Here is a 21800-nt window from a genome sequence, read left to right as displayed (position 1 = left end):
TTACAGTTAAGCATCTGTTATCCTTGATAGCATTCAAAATCGCTAGGACAACTTTATAGTGTGACTATTAATTAATAAATGTAGTCTTTGTGTGTTGTGTCATTTTGGATTACTTTTGTTTTGTGCGATTGCTATCATGTAAATATTGATCTGGACTTTTGTACTTGTGCTGAAAAATGGAAATCCGAAGAGTTCATTTCTTACGTTAATGACGAAAAATAAAATGATTGATTGATTGAAGAGTTTATTTGGCAACTCTGATTGAATGGAAAAATTAAAATTTGTCAATTTTTTTGGAGATGGCCAGCCATTGCTGTGGAGAAGGTGAAAGGGGTACCTATTGACGTCGTGTTGGTAGCCTGATGAAGTAGGTGACTGGATTAGCTGTGATGGTTGAAGGTTTCCGCTGAAGAGCTTTGCAGCAGATTAATAGAATGAACTGCAGGTGAAGTTAGATTCAGCTGAATGAAAGAAAGCCGGCTGAAAGAACTGAACTTTAAAGTACGGTAGCCTAATTTTCTTTGTTCAATCAATCCATCAGTTTATCTATTTATCACATTTTTGTCACATCACACATTAGTTCTGATTATTAATCTATGATTTTAAATAAACTGTACAGTATGCCTACATGTTTAAAACTTGGGCCATGGCAGTTGCAAACTTTAAAACTGACTGTTTTGAACCGATAACATCGATACTTGAGTTTCGGTACACCACTAATTTGTAGACCTACTGCGCCAGTATCTAAATAAATAGTGAGGCCAACTAGCTTAAAACAGAAATAATTCTAACGTAGTTGCAGTAATACCGGTAGCCTTTTTCAGAAAACATTAGCTAGGCCTGCTACCGTATTAACAATTAATAGTCTAATTGTATTAAACTGCTTATTTCTGTGCACCAATGGGTGACTCTGCGACCATTGCAGTGTTACTTCTAATTTGATTTGCTGTATGGTAGGCGGATGCAACCTAGTTCGTACCGTCAGTTCGTACCTTGAAAAGATCAAGAGAAAAAATTAAAAAAAACCGAAGTCGCTGATTGCAGTTTCCGCAATCATTTTAAAATTTTCCCCCTGAAAAGATCAAGAGAAAAAATAGCTCAAAACCGAAGTCCGCTGATCACAGTTTCCACAAACATTTTTCCGCAGTTTCCGCTTACCCTAACTATAACGGTGCTGGTTTAGGATCGGCCGCCTTGGTTAGTGACGTCACGAAAATCTGTGACGTCATGCAAAAAAACGCAACTACTTGTAGGAAGGGTGCAAAAACGCGGAATAGAAGTAAAAGCGGAATGCCTATTGATTTTTAAATATTTGTAGGCATTATTATTGATCTAGCGCTAACTTAAACTGTTACTATTTTGTACCAATTCTCAGCAATTGAATTTTTACAATAAAAATACTTGCTTTATTAACGTAACAACTTTCACGTTTATATGTTATCTACAAAACGAGCAATCGTGGTTCAGTATAAGCCGCCCACAGTTTGCTGTGATCGATGAATACTGCCTCCACCAAATATGCTGTAGCTTTCTCATTTCTGCTCGGATTCTAACAATTTTACTATCGTTGGATGGCATTATGCTTCATCTACTCGAATGGATTAATTGCCAATCTAAAGTAGGCATTACATTTATGTAGCGCTAACTTAAACTTTACTATTTTGTACCAATTCTCAGCAAATGCATTGGAAAAAAGCTTCGTCGAGCGGTTACGTTTGAAAAACGATTTCTCGTTTTGTAGATAACATATAAACATGAAAGTTGTTAGGTTAATAAAGCAAGACATACTCTTTTAATTTGTGTTGGTTTGGTATTTTTATTGTAAAAATTGAATTGCTGAGAATTGGTACAAAATAGTAAAGTTTAAGTTAGTGCTACATAAATATAGTGCCTACTTTAGATTGGCAATTAATCCATTCGGGTAGATGAAGCATAATGCCATCCAACGATAGAAAAATTGTTAAAATCCGAGCAGAAATGAGAAAGCTACAGCATATTTGATGGAGGCACTATTCACCGATCGCATCAAACTGTGGGCGGCTTGTAATGAACACTCGAAACTGATCGCTTTGTGTTTGCATTGTTTTGGTAAAAAGCTTCGTTGAGGGGTTACGTTTGAACAACGATTGCTCGTTTTGTGGATTAGATATAAATGTGAAAGTTAACATATGAATAAAGCAAGACATATTCTTTTAATTTGTGTTGGTTTGGTATTTTTATTGTAAAAAATGAATTGCTGAGAATTGGTACTAAATAGTAAAGTTTAAGTTAGCGCTACATAAATGTAATGCCTACTTTAGATTGGTAATTAATCCATTCGAGTAGATGAAGCATAATGCCATCCAACGATAGTAAAATTGTTAGAATCCGAGCAGAAGTGAGAAAGCTACAGCATATTTGGTGGAGGCAGTATTCATCAATCACAGCAAACTGTGGGCGGCTTATGCTGAACCACGATCGAATCGCCTTAAAAAATGCGTTGGAAAAAAGCTTCGTCGAGCGGTTACGTTTGAACAACGATTTCTCGTTTTGTAGATAACATATATATAAACGTGAAAGTTGTTAGGTTAATAAAGCAAGACATATCATACTCTTTTAATTTGTGTTGGTTTGGTATTTTTATTGTAAAAATTGAATTGCTGAGAATTAGTACAAAATAATAAAGTTTAAGTTAGCGCTACATAAATATAGTGCCTACTTTAGATTGGCAATTAATCCATTCGGGTAGATGAAGCATAATGCCATCCAAGGATAGTAAAATTGTTAAAATCCGAGCAGAAATGAGAAAGCTACAGCATATTTGGTGGAGGCAGTATTCATCGATCACAGCAAACTGTGGGCGGCTTATACTGAACCACGATTGCTCGTTTTGTAGATAACATATAAACGTGAAAGTTGTTACGTTGATAAAGCAAGTATTTTTATTGTAAAAATGAATTGCTGAGAATTGGTACAAAATAGTAACAGTTTAAGTTAGCGCTAGATCAATAATAATGTCTACAAATATTTAAAAATCAATAGGCATTCCGCTTTTACTTCTATTCCGCGTTTTTGCACCCTTCCTAAAAGTAGTTGCGTTTTTTTGCATGACGTCACAGATTTTCGTGACGTCACTAACCAAGGCGGCCGATCCTAAACCAGCACCACTATAACCATAGAGTAATCTATGCTCTAACCCTCGCTGATCGCAGTTTCCACAAATATTTTTCCGCAGTTTCGCAATTTCCGCTAACCGCAGTTTCCACTAACCCTAACCCTCGAGTTTGTTTCAAATTGTTTGGGGAAACTCCAATCAGCGACTTCGGCTTTGTGCTATTAAACTGCGATCAGCGACTTCGGCTTTTTTTAATTTTTTCGCTCGATCTTTTCAGGGTACGAACTGACTGTACGAATGGTTCAAGGTACGAACTAGGTTGCACCCATGGTAGGCTATATGGCAAAAGTAAAAGCAACCAAATGCTATCATAAAAATAGTAAGCATTTGAAACATGGGAAGTTGAAGTCACTTGGTCGTGCAGCCCACCTGAATCTAGCCTGGTAAATAACAAAGATAAAAAGATTTCAGCTACCGGTACTGTAAAGTTTGTAACTTTCTTGTCAATCCACATCGATCTAACTTGGTTCGACACGATAAAAGCAAATTGCACAAAAAAAAAGATCATAATCATAATTTTGTTCTGCGCTAATAAAGTTGATAAAAGTTTTGCTATTTTTAAAGGTGAAAAAAAATTGGTACTCTGTTTATCAATTTGGTACCCATTTAGAAAAAAATTGGTACCCATTCATTAAGTGTGGTTGGCAACACTGGGTTGACCAATAGGGTGGAGTGAAAAAATTTTTTTTTTCCAAATCAAAAAACATGGGGTCTGTATACAGGCCAAATGACCCAAAACGGCTTTTCAAAACATTTTTTGGGGGTAGCTGTCAATATTGGCAGCGCTACCGCCACCTGGTGGCTATGAGCGAGCAAAAATTCTTAAATACTCCATAACTTTTGATACACACATGCTAGAAGGTTGGTTTTGGTGTCTATAGATGCAAAATACATATGTTTATATCTGCTCTAAGAGACATGTTTTCTTTAAAATGCTTCTAAATTAAGTTATTTGCAAAAAACTGATTTTTGCATTAAAATTTAACAAAAATAACATTTAATGTTATACTTTTTCCTTTGCAGAAATACAATTTATCATAAGTTACTTGTAACTTTGTTTAAAGCTATTTATTATTCATTATGATGAGAACAAGAAGTCAATTACAAGTTAAAAAAGTATTGCACAAAGACTATGTTTTCAGAAGTAAGAGTTTATTTCCTGATGGGAAGCTACCCACTGCAAAAGATGTTTTACAACGAGTACTACACGAAGATAATTGGACAAAAGAAAAAACAGCCAGTAAAATTGCACTAGAATTGGTTAATCATTGGATCTATTGCAATGTTTATACTCTACATCACACCACAGTTGCACACAAAATATTTGACCTTGTAAAACAGTTCTGTCGTCTAAACAGATACCCGAAAAAAAAAAGAGGAGCAAAATATGAGAAAGATATAGAAGACTTCATGGAAAAGGCAAACCAACTTTTCGATATCTTTTGTTATGATATTGTGCGACGTAAAGAACATGAAAAGCAACATCAACTGAGAATGTCAGACGATGACTATGCATTCTTCAATGACCAAAAAGGACCAAGGCTTGCCAAAACATCATCTTCTGTTGAAATATTAACACCGTCTGATGTTCTTTTTGCTAGAAAAGCACATGCTAGTATTGTATCTACTGGTACTTCAGTGTCAGATGATCAACCTTCTTTGTCATTGGAATCCCTTAGTGGTGAATCACAATCTGAAGATGATGGTGATGTTTCATCTTCTTCATCATTCATTGGTCCACAAGTTCCTGCTATTGGCTTTCAAAATAGGACATCCTATCACAATTTGGCTATGGCATGTGACAGGTACGGTGTGTCTGACAGAGTTGCCTCTGTAATAGCAACCGCCGCTCTGAAAGACCATGGCATTATTACAAATGAAGAAACCACGTTTGTTATAGACCGTTGCAAGTTGCGAAGAGAACGAGCTAAATACAGAGAAGAAATGCGTAAGAACGATGATGAGTTATATTCAAACGTCGATGGAATATACGTAGATGGAAGGAAAGATTCAACTCAAAGTGTTACCCAAATTAACGGCAAATATTATCGCAATTCTGTGCTTGAAGAGCATTATGTAATAGTAGGGGAACCTGGCGAGTTCTACTTGTCTCATGTATGATAATTCCTGAAGATGGAAAGGGCATCAGTATTGCAAAAGTGCTTCATAACGAATTGGAAGGAACTGTTCTCTTGGATCATCTTTGTGTGATAGGTAGCGATGGTACAGCATCCATGACGGGAGCCCATCGAGGGGCAATTCACTGCTTGGAACAACTAATAGGTAGGCCTTTACAATGGGCTATTTGTTTGCTCCATTGCAATGAGCTTCCTTTGCGCCATGTTTTTATGGAAATTGATGGCTCAACCAAGGGGCCTGATTCCTTTTCTGGAAATATTGGGAAATGCTTATCTGGATCTGTTTCTGACTGGGATATAGTCCCATTTAAAGCAATCTCCAGTGTTAATTTTCCAGAATTACCAAATGCTATTGTGGATGATCTCAGTTCGGATCAGTATTATTCGTACAGAATATGTTGGGCGGTAATTCTTGGTGATGTGGATGCAGATCTTGCATTATTAGAAGTCGGTGGGCTGTGTCACTCAAGATGGCTAACTTTGGCATGTAGGATCTTAAGGTTTTATGTTTCTGTATCAACGCCATCTCCAAAGCTTGTCATTATTGTAGAATTTTGCATAAAGGTTTATTTCCCCTCTTGGTTTGAAATTAAACGCAAACATTCAATATCTGATGGTGCCAAAAATTTCTACAACATGATTAGAAGAGTAATGACCTTTCCAAACTCAAAAGTACAGAAGATTGCTCTGAAAACTCTGCAACGAAATGCTTTCTTCGCAAACCCTGAAAATATATTACTTGGCATGCTTGGAGATGAAGATGAGGATACCAGAAGAATAGCCGTCAATAAAATACATGCTTTGCGTGGTAATGCAACAACATCAGCTGTAATCTTTGATTCAGACAACTTTGATGGTGGGGCATTGGAGCAATCAGATAGTGAGGAGGATGAACAATCAGAGACGCCTGCTTCTACAGCCACTGTCAGGAAGTTCATTATTCCCAAGTTAAACTTTGGTGCAAAATGTTATTACAAACTAGTAAACATGAATGTGTTGGAGCTGACAGAACCACCCATTCTAAGAAGCTTATCAAATAGCGACATTGATGAAATTAGGAGAACACCCCTTCGTATGAATCATCCTTGCCATAACCAAGCCGTGGAAAGGCATATTAAAGTTGTTACCGAAGCAAGTGCATCTGTTTGTGGTTTTGCTCGACGTGATGGAATGATTCGTCAAAAACTGAAATCAAGAAATCTAATGAAAAGATATGACACGAAACAACAATTTTGCTGTTGACGAAAGTAATGAATATTTTGAATTTGATTATGAATGATAATACAAACATGAACAACACGATTGATGTAAATTAAATAATTGATAGTAAATTGCTTTTTGTAACTTGGTAAGCTAATGTTAAGAATATTGCTATCACAGTAAATTAGTAAACTATATTGTGACAATCTAAAATGTCATTGATTTAAATAATTTGAATTTGCCAAAATTTAAAACATCATTAATTGCCAATTGGGTTTATGATTAAATATAATGTGATACTGATTACAAAAAGAATGGTGAATTGAAAAAGTTGTAATTCATTATAATATATAAAATACTACATGTAAATTACTTTTCCTACACATACAACATTATTATATACAGTACCAGCATACCAGGGCCTTACACTACAGTACATAGTAAATTCCACTTATAAATGATCAGTCAAATTCAGTCAAAATCATTTTTTGCTAATAACTCAATTTACAAGTGTTTTAGAGAAAACATGTCTCTTAGAGTAGATATAAACATGTGTATTACGCATCTATAGACACCAAAACCAACCTTCTAGCATGTGTGTATCAAAAGTTATGGAGTATTTAAGAATTTTTGCTTACTCGTGGCCACCAGGTGGTGGTAGCACTGCCAATATTGACAGCTACCCCCAAAAAATGTTTTGAAAAGCCGTTTTGGGTCATTTGGCCTGTATACAGACCCCATGTTTTTTGATTTGGAAAAAAAAAATTTTTTCACTCCACCCTATTGACCAACAGGGCGTCTTGTGGAAGAGCACCAAAAAAAGGAGTATAGCCTATGCTTAGCGGTAAGAAGCAAAAGAAGTTACAGTTCTTTGTTTTGAAATTGATTGATAGTTGAAATATTTACGGTATCCTCAGATTGAGAAAGCTTCTTTGAGAGCTTAATCCTGGCAGTTTTGCATGCTTGGGTAGAGCTTTTGAACCACTGACTCAGGTACTGAGATTGGCTGAGTAAAGCTTCTGCAAATCTGCATGCTGAAGTGTTGTCTATGAATTAATTCACCCGTTAGGTGCCCCGAGAATTGAACCAGCGTTGCTTGATCTTGCTGCATCTTCAAACGTCATGTACTTTACCCAGTGATGTACGTGCTTACAAAAAATATTGACGCCGTCAGCGTAAGCGCAAACGTTCGAAAAACAATACGTCGTATGCGTCAGTGCAACTTGTAAAAAAGTTGGCGGCGTTAGCATCAGCGCATACACTAGCGTAAACTCATTTTGTTTGATAGATGCCAAACATTCACACGGTATAAATCACTCGAAACAAACAAGTTTTATTTTGAATTTCCACAAAGAAACACAAGTATCTGAAAGTGTTCATTTGACATTTTTCTGCGTTTTGGTTTCAATATGTTTTTGCCCATTGAAAACATTCTTTCAACTGCAGCGCTGGAAGGTATTGGCATGTTGTAGTGAAAAAAAGACATTAAAAAGTATGCGTTGACGCTATATGCCAAAAAACGCGAAAACTTTACGGCGTAGCTTCAAGCAACAACTATCCAAACAAATGTGGCCGTAAACGTTAGCGTAAACAAAAAGTCTACGCCGCAAGTCTGCGGCGTAGACGTATATCTCTGGCCAGGGCTGGAAAAAATGTTTAGCTTCCCGGGAATCTGTTTTTTAGCGAAAAAATTTCCCGCGGCTTACAATCACGATAATGACGTCATAATTACACCGTTTACAGTTTTCCGGCGAAAAGCCTCAAGCAAAAAATATAGACGGCCATTTGTAGCTTCATAGTTCCAATAAAGAATCTTGGTATCGTATTCGTAAGCAGGCATGGCGCACTGTTTGTGCCTGATGTGCCCGCTTTGATCGGAATACATTGGCCAACAACAATAGCTTAATAAATTAGACGCCGCATGCTTACAAATTAGATTCACTGACTCACCGACCACCGTGTGAATGTCATGAAACAATGCGACATCACGAGCCGCTTGTTACGTACTTGACAAGTTAACAATATGCTTCATGCTCGAATGGGTTGATAGTATGTGCAATGTGCATGAATAGAATAACTAATTATTAAGCGATATAGGCATATAGCACAAAAAACGGCCAGACGGCTGAATGCACAACAAGTTTCGCTAAGTGAGAACACAAGACAGGCCTCGAAATTTCTATTTTTTTCCAGCGGTCAAGCATGTCCTACCGGACTGGCCCTTTCAGCGGACATTTAATATCTCAACCGGACATATTTTTTGCATGTAGATTTTGCACAAAATCACACTACAGTATTGTGTAGTCGTGTTTGTAGAAGAAGATTTTCTACAGCAGACAAATGTGTCTAACACCCTCCCTTCTGTGCAGAAATTCTATTTCTATCACTATCAGCGTGAATAAGGTCGCCACATTCGCCTTAGCACGTGCGGAACCCAGCTGAGACTTGCTTCTCTGTGACGTTTCTTTTTAACAAACGATCAATGTAACGCAATAATCCTCATTGGTAAAATTAGAATACATATCCTGCCGAAAAGTTCAGACAACTTTATTTCAAGGCAACATTGCAAGGCGTTGAAATGATGTAAAAATGGCTACTTTTGCCATCAGCTCGTTAACCACGCCACTCTAGTGTGATCTTTAAAACAATTGCCTGTAGCCTCCTATTATTGTTTCAGCTCCGTATTTGTTCGGGTTAAACAAACAATTGTAACAATTCAAATTTAAAATATATTTTTGCTGTATTAGCTCTATTTTTGTCAGGAATTTTGCGGCGGTCAGTTATGACCGACCAATGAGTCGGCTTCGGCAGACATTCGAGGTCATTCCGGAGGTCATGATCGCCGGATATTTCGAGGCCTGCAAGACGTTGGGAAAGTTACTTCTGTAATCTACAAAACAACCAGTCGGTTACACGAAGAATAACGAAATGCATTAATTAATTTGACAACAAAATCAAAATTACGACGTTAAAACAGCTGTTTTTGTAAATCAAAGAAACCGCAAGCAAGTTTTGCCCATGCGAAATTACTACAAATACATTACCAGGACATAAAAAATGGTGACGATTTCTTGTTGTTTGGTCTATCTACCACAGCTTTGTACATTTTCGAGCGAACGTCATTAGTACTAAAATGCCATAGTTTTCCTTTGAAATGTAGGTCAAGAGCTTGTTTCACGATGCTATTACACTTGCTTATGTGAGGCCCATTCCAGTGAAAGAGCAGCTCGTTGCTAATGTCTTTATTTTTTATTTGTGGATGTTTTTGTACCTCCGCAAACATTCGAATTTTTTCAATTACACTTCCCGTGCTTTTTACGACGCTTTCGGGCGGACTACTGCAAAATATTTGCGCAATTTTGCTAAGAACTTGTTCAGCTCGGAGGTACAAGTTGGAAATCGTAAATACGCACTACGCAGTGATACGAATCAGTGTCGGAACTGCAATGTGGTAGCAAATTACGATGACGGTTGACGGTGAATGAAAGACGTTAGTAACGTGATTCTTCCGGTAAAAATTTCCCGCGAACCGACAAATTTCCCGGGAATGTCATTCCCGGATTCCCCATTTTTTCCAGGCCTGTCTCTGGCTTTACCAACTGGTGGACTACTGGACTACCGTATCCTTTGTCCTAATCAAAATACTTTAAGGAGCATATTAGAAAGTTAATAAGAAACTAGCTACAATACCTAAACTAAAATACAGTAGAAAGCAGCTAACTCGATACCTGAATGGGAATTGAAAAAGGCAGAGTTAGCCGGAACGTCTAGTGAAGCAAAACATAAGGCAAACCTGGTGTATTTTTGCTTATTACTGAATTAGACGCTATTCAATTCACCTGTGCCAACCCTGGTTATGTATGATACAAATGGCATTTTGCCGGGACCAGAGAAAAAGTGTCGAGTTAGCCGCTGTGGACTCAGGCGGTTTCTACTGAAGTTAGCTATTAGAGAAGTATCCTTAGTGAGCTGTCAATTTCAAGTAAGTTACAAACGCAGTCAAGCTCGTGTTATTAGCCCATATTCTATTGGAAACCTGCTTAGTTGTTTCCTTTTTCTTAGTCCTAATTTCACATCTCTGTATGTACATTTTCCACTCCCTCCTGTTTGTTGAAAAATCTTGACCTGACCAACTTTTAGTCCTGCTGCAATTTATCACCATGGGCTATATCTTGTTTGTTTCTTCTGTTTATCTTCTTTTTCTCTGTTAAAAAGGGGACTGCTTTTTGCAGTGTGACTCGATTTCACAGTGGGTTGGCAAAATTTGTGGTGTGAACAGCAGACACATTCATGCTGCTCTCTAAATCATTAATCTAGTTCAGTGGTTCTCAACGGGGGCGGTAGCGCCCCCCGGGGGGCATTTTGATTTTTCAGGGGGGGTATGATTACCTCGGCTTAAGGGGGGCGTTTTGATTATTAGGGGCATTCTGGTTTAAATCATCTACCGCCCAGCGTAACAATTTCGTCAAAGAGCTCGTATCTTCGCGGTAGCATTTCCTACCTCATACCTGGTGGAAAAGGGATTCAGCTGTGCTGTTCTGCTACATACCAAACAGCAAAACCCACTTGACATAAAAGGTGATCCATAAGAGGTGATCTTCGAATGTTTCTCACTGGCTTTACAGAGACTGGTAACTAGCCTGATGTAATTCGCTCTGCTTGGCTTTTTGCTTGGCGTTGAGCACTTTTTGTAGTATTAATAGTATTTTTTTTCGCTTTTCGTAATTAATCGTTTTTGTTGGGGGGCGGTAAAATTTTGCGAGTTCATAAAGGGGGCGTTGGGCCAAAAAAGGTTGAGAAACACTGATCTAGTTGAATAGGGCAAAGTGTTTGGCACCAGGGTCAATACTAAGTAGTCTATTAATCTTATGAAGGATTTTTGCAGAGTAGTTTTCCATACATTTGTTTATAAAACAATTGAATGTTGTGCAAGGTTAATGTGGCATAGTTGACATTGCAATACATTTAAAGCTTTGATTCAGACTCCTTTCCATTTGACTAATCAGTAAATGCCATGAGTGATTGGGAGGTACCGAATAGTGATGAAGATGATGATCCTACATATATGCCTTCACCAGATACAATTCTTACTTTGTACACCAAAATAAAAAAAGAAGAAGTATGCTGTCATATTAAATTTTTGTCGTCTAACTAAAAATATTCTAATCTGCTGCCAAGAAATAATATTTTTACTTGAATAAGCACCTTCTTACGACCCGAAAAGGGTGAAACAGGCTGTAAAGGTTACTATGATAATAGTGATTCAGTTTACTTGAATTAGCTCTGCTTAGCATTGAGCACTCTTTGTGGTATTAATACGTTTATCATTTTCCACATCTTTTACAACTACTATTTGTGCACGCCAGGGGGAAATGCTTGGTTGAATTATACCTTCAGTACAAAGACGAGTAATTTCTTTATTTATGAACTCTTGGTCTTGATTATTAAAACGTCTAGACTTCACGGCAATTGGTTTACAATTAGGCGATAGGTTGTGGAAAAGGGAGGGCTTGTTAGCAGAAGCTGAGGTCAGTGCACACGTACTTTGCGAAATAATAAAGTCATCTTTTTTACCGCCATATTGAAAAACTACTTGGTTATGTTGTGATTGAAAATCTTGCCCCAAGAATATATCGCTACACAAATGGTTAAGTACTTTAAAACGCACGTCAAGATATATGCAGTCATTAATACTAAGATCGACAGTACAACTGCCGTGAACATTACTTTTCAGGTTTGATGAAGCCATTGATACACTGCTGCAGCAAGGAGTGACATGTAAGTTTAACCGCCTTGCGGTGTCTTTCTTGATAAAACTGCACGAGCTACCGGTATCAATCAATGCAGACACTTTAGTACCACACACTACCGCGGTAGTACTGGCTTGCCTTAAGCACGTTGGCGCTTCATGGATTGCGCACATCGTTGCACCGGTGCTTGCTCCTTGCTGGACTTTCGATCGGCAAACATTAGCAAAATGTCCTTTTCTCGAGCACTTAAAACAAACAGAATTCCTAGCGGGACACACAGTTCTTTTGTGATACTGGCGCCCGCAAAAAAAGCACAGTTTACTCACACTTCCTGAGACAGTTGCTTCACTTGCTTCTTCCTTAGTCACCTCTTCTGCCACCGCTGTTGCAGATAATCCAGTTGCAGATAATCCAAGACCTGTCGTGTGTGCTTGCGAATAGAGTTCGGAGTGCTTTCGAGCCTGCTCAAGCGCTCGTGCTTGTTGAACAGCCGTTTCGAGGCTTAATTCACGATTTTCTAGCAACCGTTGTCGAATAATAGGAGATAGGATCCCGTTGATAAAAGATTCTCGAATCATTTCATGCCGGTACTCTTCGATCGACACTGCGCGGAAATTACAATCTCTTGAGAGCTTTTGAAGCGTCAGTAAGAATTCGTCCAGCGACTGTCCAGGTTCTTGCTTTGAAGTCGCGAGCAGGTGTCTGGCGAAGATCTCACTAGGAGTTTTGGAATATAGGTTCTTCAACGTAGTAACAGCCGCTTCGTAAGTTTCGCACTCTTCAATGTGCTCAAAAGTAACATGCGAGACACAGTTTGTGAGGATCTTAAGCTTCTCCACCCTCTGCCTCTGCTCTTCAGGGAGTGCTTGGGTGAGAGCTTCAGTATAGTTGTCGAAGGTTCTTGACCAGTGTCGCCATTGCTTTGAAGCCGCAGGTGAATTAACGTCGATGTCTAATTGTGATGGCTGCATCAACCGCTCCATCGTACATGACAATTAAGTTGATTAAATTGTGATGAAACTTTACTTTATTGAAAGCTTTAATCAACTTAGAAGTAGAGCATCTAAAAACACAAAGAGTTACTGAAAATAAAGCACATAACTGAGAATAGAATTAGGCATCTGACTGGCAACTAAACACTTGTACAACTGATCGGGTTTGTAACGAACTGATTAGTCAACGCACAAGCACCACAGGCACAATACAGAGTAAGTGAAATAAACGTGTCAATCAACGAATACAAAATTGAACTCGGGCAAGTTTTAAGGCAATTCACAACAAATACCATTTATCGTATCATGTCTAATATCATATCAATCTTTGAATGACATACTGTGTAAGCATGCTTAAGAAATGACTGTTATAATCATGTTGTTTTAGAATTGTTGTTACCGGTACGGTACCAAACAAAAAATATTTGTCATCATCAAGCATTCAATAAACAATTCAATGTTAGGGCAAAAAAGAAAAGATCTGGTTATTATTGTTAATACCTAGCAAGCGAATTCATGCAGAGTGTTGCAAGTTTTGTTACAAATGTAGTTTATTAATGATATTTTCATTAGTATGTATTTCATATATTACAAATGTGTTTCAAAAATGACAACACAGTACTTTTCTAATAGTGTAAGTTTCAATTGTTTCTCTGATAGAATTTGACACCACCTGTATATAAGCCTAGTCATCAAGCTTCTTTCTACTGAAGTTGAACCTATTAGTTGCAACATCCAACATACTCCTCTAAAAACTGTTTTCTTCTTGGCTACATGTTGTAATTCTTCCTACTTCTTGGCTACATGTCACCAATGTAACTAATTTTGGTTTTTGCCTTATTTTATTACTTCAGATTTTCAATTTGGATGTCACAATATTACCAAGGAAAGAACCCCAATTAGACAAAGTCAATACTGCTATTCAGGAATCGAGGAAGAGTCAAAAGGAAGAAGACTCTGAAGAGACAGAAAAGAGCAACATTGAACCAAATGAATTTGACTTTGACTCACAGACTGTAGACACAGTGAAAAGGTATTATTATTTTGTTTAATGCTAGATGTTTTTATTTGAAAGAAACTCTTGCAAGGATTGGCTGCTACATGATTAAGTAGTCTTTTGTATTCACATTCAATCTGCGTAAATTTTCATTGATCAAAGATTTAGTTTATGTGCCCACTGCCTGTAACAACCGAATTTTGCTGGGTCTTTAACGGACCCTGCATCCGACAGTTGTGCTTTATTATGTCCGACAAGAACGGTTACCAGGTTAGGCCTCAATTGATTACTTCTGACTCAAGCTGACCTATGTTTATACAAGTACACGAAAACACTTACTTGTAATCCACGCACACAAGCCAACCATCATCAGAAAGAAATTATTGAAAAAAATGCGACCGTCCACCGCTCAAGTCGAAACACAAAAAAGAACACTTTTCGATAAATGAAACACTAATTCAAACTCATTCAAGTGGAGGTCACTGAAGCGTGAACGCAAAACAAGAACATTCAAAAAATAAGAAAGGAATTGCATAAATCGTTTCTACACTGCCCAAGTGCCCATCATAGCAAAAAATATATATGTATTTGCCAAGTAACTAACTCAATCCTTGAAGACCAACTTCACTTCCTTGTAGTAAGGATCAGGAAACGCTGGGGCAAAGCCCCAGTAGGCCAATGGAGCTCTGGCACTAGCAATGGCCTGTGCTAGTCAAATCATGGCTCAGCAATCAGCATACCTCATGAATATTGCAAAGATAAAGTATCACAAGAACAGCGTACAGGGAACCATCTCTTTGGGAGGTTCCTCACTCGGTAGGACTCCAGTTTGTGGGCAGGCTGGACTAGATCGTCACAATGCTACTGCCCCACAAACAACCAGAGTTGTACGTTGACGCTGAGGCTAGCGCCGTCAACTATTTTGCCGATTTTAAGCGTCAAGCGCTATGCGTCAAATTTTGTTTTCATGGAAAATCTCGTTTCACAATAAGAGTTTCACCTATGGTTTCACAATGTATTCTGGCCAGTGCGACTCATCCGAATTACTGGCTTTTGCGTTGGTTGGAATGGCTCCCTGGAATACACGCGGAAGAAGTTCGCCAAATGGTGATCAGTCACCCATGTATTGAGAACGAGGGTTCAGACACAGAAAGCGAAAAATCCATGAATGGCATCGCGGACGTTGAAGATACTTTATTTCAAGAGCTCCATGCCCCTGAAAAGAGCGATATTGCTGCAGTGGACCAATGGACCTCGTTAAAAGATTTATACATGCTAAACTATCACAGCACGCTTGGAACAGTGATACCTTTCCTAGGGTTATAGGTAAATTGTTCGTAAGCAGTTGTTCGTAAAACAATTCTTCGTAAACAGTTGTTCGTAAAACAATTATTCGTAAACTGTTGTTCGTAAAATGAAATCCGTAAAACAATTCTTCGTAAAGCATTTCTTCGTATAGGCTACATCAAATTTCAACTGCATGCACGAAAAAATGCTTTAGGAAGAATTGTTTTACAAAGAATTAATTTTACGAACAATTATTTACGAACAATTATTTACGAACAATTATTTACGAACAATTGTTTTACGAACAACTGTTTACGAAAAAAACATCGGACACCCTTTCCGAGTAAACGCTTTCAACTTGTTTTTGAAATACAACACACCAATACCAACCAGCGCTGCTGTAGAACGCATGTTTTCACTTGAAAAGGACAATATGGATCCCAAACGCAGCAGATTGTCAGACAAACGTTTTGAAATGCTTGTTTTTCTGTAAGGAAATAACTAATAAGCTAAGCAGCTAATTACAATACAGTCTCAAAACATAATACCTGGTCTTTATTTATAGCTATCGTTAGCCTAAACTTGGTTGAAATATTTCCGTCTTATAATACGCTGGCAAAAAATAGCGCTAGAAATTAGCACTGACGCTGACGCCGTCAAATTCTTTAAGAGCTTACGCAATACTTTACGCCGTAAAGTTTTTAGGCAATTTGCGCTGACGCCGTCAATTTATTTCAATGACGCGTACAACACTGCAAACAACACAGCAACAAATGAAAAAGAAACTCAGAAAAAACTAGAAAAATAAAACATTAAAAATTAGAACATGGAACGTTAGAACACTTTACCAAAACGGAAAACTTGATAATATCATTCATTTAAGCAGGGATATCTAGAACAACTAGTTGTTCTAGATATCCCTGCATTCAAGAAATGGAGAGATTGAGTCTGAAATGCGTTGGAACGATAGCGGGCAAATAAAGAAGAACGGTTACAAAGTAATGTACTCAGGAAATCAAAAACACTCTAATGGAGTTGGAATAATACTACACCCCGAAGTTTGTGCTAATTTGTCTGGGTTCTGGGCAATTTCAGACCGTGTTCTTCTCGTGAAAGGAACGTGTAATGGAACTGGAACAGTAGACCTATTTTATTTTGATAGCCATCAACGTTGAAAACGCTGACTCGCACAAATTCGTCGATACAAACGGCAGAAAAGCGCGGTTACTCCTGAGTCAGATAATGGTGGATCTCCTCTAGCCAAAAAGTGTGAAGCTTTTTTCTAGAAAATTCAAGCCGCAACTCAGTCGAAAGATAGATCAGCAAGTTCTTTCTGAGATTTAAGAGAACTGCTCGGTAGCTTACTTTGTTTTTGCATTGCAAATAGGTTTTGGATCTAATCTAATTCAGTATTATTCAAATGTGAAAGAAAATACTTTTGAAACTGTTTCAATAGATTTGACAAATGGCCGACAACCAAGGGCTTTTGATTCCACATCAGTGTTAGCCAAAAACTCTTCAGTAAATGTGAACATGTGCACATAAATTGTGTTCAACCTTTTGTTTCCAGATATGTATTTTTTTTATGAACGATCAGTTTATATTTCAATACAAAAAAATTGATTTTTTTTTCCTTGGACGGATAAATTAACTTCGTTTAGTTTTTTAAGCAAATCTGACATAATCTATTTTCAAAAGCCAGATGTCATTGCGAAAATGGACCAAGTCTCAACTTTTTTCTGTCAGAAAAATTACGACTTCGTTTTTCAACATTAATAGCCTTTTTAAAGCCACCTTACTTCACAATGCAGTAAAAGGGTTTTTAAACTTTGATTCTATTTTACCACGTATATTTGCAAAAATATCCTACAGGTGGGCGTGCAAACATTTGTTTTCCTCTACGTCTACAGGAGCAGTAATCATAGCACTGCACAGCATTTTGCAGAAACTTCAAAGGCTGAAAGAAAACAAAATAATAACACGAAATCACATTTTTTCCAAGTCGGGGGGCCTTCAAAAGGAGGGCACTTGCACCCTCTGCCCCCCTAAATCCGGGCTTGCCCTGAAGTTCTTTACGCGACCCCCAGTTTGGGAAGCCTAAATCTTGTTCCTTAATGCATAAATCTTGTTCCTGCTCATAATTATGATAAAGTATACCTGGATTTTGTGTTAGTAACAATTAGCATTCAGAAAAAAGGCGAACTAAACTAATGTGATTCAACTTTTAACTTTCATTCGATTTCAAACGATTATTATCTCCTATCTTAATTTTCAGGTTTACACCTAGACGGACACCAAATCGATCGCAGACGAAAAAGGTCGCAAGAATGGACAAAGTGTGCTCTAATATTATCAAATACGAGAAGCTGGATGCAGCTCAAAAAGATTCAATAAAATCTAAGACCTGATGACTTTTGATTGGAATCAAACTTATATCGTCCTTTTGATGTGCAACACCAACTTGACAGGAGGAGCGTGTTGGTGAACCTCGTTGTTGATGTAAAATTTTTCATCTCTCAGTATGAAAAACTTTTAGACCACATAATGCTATATAATAGATACACTGTTGAATAGAGAAGTGTTTTGGTGCCGCTGATTTCTCACGATACATGATCGTCATTGTAGCTGGTTTCACTCAATGCTAAGCCAACTGGTCTGCGTGTATGGTTCACTTCACCAGAGAACTTTGTTTGGTAAAAACATCTAACGAGTTTTGAACGTGTTTGAACCGAGTCTTTTCATCGCGACAGATGAGCAATGTTACCATACCACAGGAAAAGTCGTTCAGTGGTTGAGCGCCCGACTCAGATCACGCGTGGCTGGTTCGGTTTTCGGGGTGTGCGCTTGAGCAACGCATAAAAGCCTCTACGTTCTACAAGTGCGCGAAATAGATTGGATTTCGCTTTTAGTAGCATGATCGTTGCTTACTTCACAATGTAGATATTAATAACCTGTTTCAAAATCAAACCAAAAGACAAGAGCAACCAGTCTTTAGCATCATCATCCAACATTATTCTCCATTTGGTAATGTCGTTTGCAAACCGTTCATCATCACCACATTTGCAGGACGAGAAGGACACCACTTCGCGTTGGTGCACAGTTGTGCGAAAAAGCCTGACGCCCGTGCTAAGGTTGCAACGCACCTATGCTTGTCTCTGTAGGAACAATGCGGTGGGTGTCGGATGTGAAAATAAAAAAACTAACCTGAAACTGTTTATTTTCGACTCTGGTTTCTGTACATTTATGATTCGTCCGATCAGCTGCAGCGATATTTTGTTTGTCATTTCCGCTGAGAAGTTGAATGGCTGGCACGAACCTGACTTGCTTCGACAAGGGTGCTCGTACGAAGGAACAAACAACTTATGCTGCGCAACACCGAAGCTGCTTGATGAGCTCAAAAATTAGGCTAATACGGTACATTCAAAAGCAAGTGTCACACAATGACTCTAATTTTTCTTGTGTCATAATTTTCAAAGTTTAAATCATTATACACTATTTAGACTAGCTAGAGTATTTATAATTTCAGCACTCAAGGCCTTTAAAGTCGTTAAATGGCCTCCGAAACTACGGCACCGGCAGGCCATGTTTGGTCGCCGGCTTCCACAAGCCAACATTTTTCCACTCCGCTGGTACGGTATTTAAATTTTTTTTCTCCACCCTCGTTTGTCCGGGCAACTTTTTTTCTGTAAATTGAATGAGGCTGTTCAGTAGGGTGTTTCATTTTTTCCACACTTTTGAAATTAAAAACGTTCGGGTTTGCGTATGATGGGATTTTGGACACTGATTTGAAAAATGTAATTTTTATTCCATTATGACGTCATTTAGATGTGGCACCGCGTGGTCGAAACTCGTGTGGGGCTAAAAATAAGGGATTTTCCGTAACTCGGTAACGGAATATGGTAGAGAGACGAAATTGGTGTCAAAATGCGCAGAAGGGCCACTTTCCTATACCTTCTTAAGAGACTTCATTGCCGTATCTTCCTCGCAAAGCGAATTATAAAAAAAACGATATTTCGCATGCACAAGGTGTTGCTATAAGTTCAGTACTTTCCGTCAGTAGAGCTGTTGCTGCAAATTTACCTTGCATTACTGCTACACAGCTAAGAAAAGTAAAAATAATGAAAGTTGAGAATGAGACCCATTTGGCTAACTTGGAAAGTTCCGACGAAGACGAAACAAGGGCCGTTTTCTTATACCTTCTTAAGAGACTTCATTGCCGTATCTTCTCCACAAAACGAATTATATCGAAGAAAACGTTTTTTTACAACTTATGATGCACGGTATTTGTTTTGCTCCTAAATAAGTGCTGTTTTGTAATATTTCTTTAATGGTCTCGAGATAACTGTTCTGTTGCAAACTTAGCAATTGTATACGTAATGCAAAGTTGAGATTTTGCAGAAATAAATTGATACTGGTACGAAATCAATACCGTTTAACTTGCTAATGATGTCTACAGTTAATCTTGCAGTAGGGCAAAGTGGGGCGTGTTGTCACAGCACGATTTCCATGTAATAACCCAAGCGTGTAACCACGAGTTTTCAATGGAACGCATAGTTTTCAGTTCTCTTTCGTACAAGCAGTGAAGGTTAATAAATTTGTCACCACAGCAGAAATTATGAGGAGTGCCATTGAATTTTGGGCAAAATCAGGTTTTATAACTAAACTAAAAAATTGTCTGGCAAACTAAGGTATGATCATAACTGATCAGGAAAGGTACCATTCGTTAGCTTTAAGCCTGTTCTTTTCATCATACCAAACAGATAAGACATGCAAGTAGAGATGTACACATGGTTGTTGAAACCACGTGATTTCATACCATGGGGCGTGTTGTCACAGCTGTGACTACACGCCCCGTGGTGTGCATTTTTAATATTAAGAAACAAAAAATTATTTATGCTTATACAACGAGGTAATATGCGTATTTGTTAAAATACAACGCTTTTTTAGGTAATAAAAATTAATATTAGATAATGATACACACATATATTCGATAGTGACACATAATTCTCAAGATGACATTTCTATTGTTTTTGACAATGGGCATAAAATTTTTACCAATATGTTGAAATTAAATTTTTTTGCATTTTGCATATTTTTTTATTCGTTCAGCCTGTATTAAAACCATGTTTTGTTGGTTTCTGTCATATTTTAGTCATAAAGCATGTGCAGAAATTTTGTGACAACACGCCCCATGCTCTGTGACAACACGCCCCGGGGTGGGGCGTGTTGTCACAGCCCATTCACTTGCATTAAACATGCATTTATGTAAAGACGAAATAATCCAGAAAAACTTTAGTTGTAGCAAAAAGAAGTCGAATGATACCTCTTTCAATTGCACTATCTAGCATCTCGATACCATTGGTACAGAACGAGATATATGCTGATTTGCAAAAATTGTGACAACACGCCCCACTTTGCCCTATATCTGAACGAGGTTTTGCAAAACCGGCTCACATTTCTCGACGTTCTCATTTTTCTCATGCTATTGCCAATATTAACTGATTGTTCTAATAACAAAATAATTCTTTAACAGCAAACAACGCTACTATAATAAGCACTATCATTCCATGTTATACAAAAATGCACGAAGTCGCAAATCGGAACGGCAGTTGCTTTCATCACTAATTCGCTCTCCTATAACATTTTTGAGCTTTCCGATTCGTCGCTCAGTGGAACGATTATTGTTATCAATCGACTTCCAGAAAGATGGAGGTACATGGGCGCACATGACGCATGTTGCAAATTGACTTTGAACTGTGAAAAAAGTTCCTCAATCTCGCTGCTCGGCTCTTCAACAGATTTCGAATATCAACAGTTGCTGGGAGCGAAGTAAGAATTTTCACAATTTCAAGGGGAAACTGTGGAGACTCCGAAAAAAAATCAAAGTCACGTTTTCTGAAGATAGCCACTAAGAACCATGCTCCATGAAATATCTGTAAACTACCTTAATCACTTGTTCTTCGATTCCCGGTATGCTAGAAGCAAATCTCGCTGAAACAAAGTAATGAATGGTCCATCACATGCCTTTGGTTTTAAATGAATCATTATAAATGAAGGAACGTAGACACGATGTAGGACACTAACTCAGGCGCGAATCTAAGAGTTTTTTTCGGGGGCGGCCAGAAAATTTGAAAATCAATTAAAAAGAAAGAAAAAGCTAAACAGATATGAACAATGATACTACGATATGCTAGAAAATAGACATTAAAACAACCATTTTCATCAATTGTGATGCCGAGGGACTAATATCAGCTGTTTAGAAGCATATCAAACCATTTGATG

The 21800-nt window shown here is 37.9% G+C and overlaps 1 protein-coding gene across 2 annotated transcripts; it reads left to right on the top strand.

Moving 5' to 3' along the window:
- The first annotated feature begins 375 nt into the window (after positions 1-375).
- LOC145766382 (uncharacterized) lies at positions 376-19836 on the top strand. 2 transcript variants are annotated; one of them, XM_082578080.1, is made up of 3 exons: positions 376-501; positions 14089-14267; positions 17794-19836. In XM_082578080.1, the coding sequence occupies exons 1-3, from the start codon at positions 466-468 to the stop codon at positions 17924-17926; spliced, it is 348 nt and encodes a 115-aa protein (XP_082434206.1). In that variant the 5' UTR covers positions 376-465; the 3' UTR covers positions 17927-19836. The 2 variants fall into 2 exon arrangements, with proteins under 2 accessions (XP_082434206.1, XP_082434205.1); XM_082578079.1 differs by lacking the exon at positions 376-501 and adding an exon at positions 11376-11611.
- Positions 19837-21800: the final 1964 nt, after the last annotated feature.

This window comes from Aplidium turbinatum, chromosome 3 (genome assembly GCF_918807975.1).
Source record: "Aplidium turbinatum chromosome 3, kaAplTurb1.1, whole genome shotgun sequence".
Lineage (NCBI taxonomy): Eukaryota > Metazoa > Chordata > Ascidiacea > Aplousobranchia > Polyclinidae > Aplidium > Aplidium turbinatum.
This window is presented reverse-complemented; position numbering and strand designations above follow the sequence as displayed.

Coding starts and splice junctions, on each gene's coding strand:
- LOC145766382 (XM_082578079.1), top strand. CDS start 11,507: ATGAGTGATTGGGAGGTACCGAATAGTGATGAAGATGATGATCCTACA. Junction 11,612..14,088: donor CCAAAATAAAAAAAGAAGAA/GTATGCTGTCAT, acceptor TTATTACTTCAG/ATTTTCAATTTGGATGTCAC. Junction 14,268..17,793: donor ACTGTAGACACAGTGAAAAG/GTATTATTATTT, acceptor CTTAATTTTCAG/GTTTACACCTAGACGGACAC.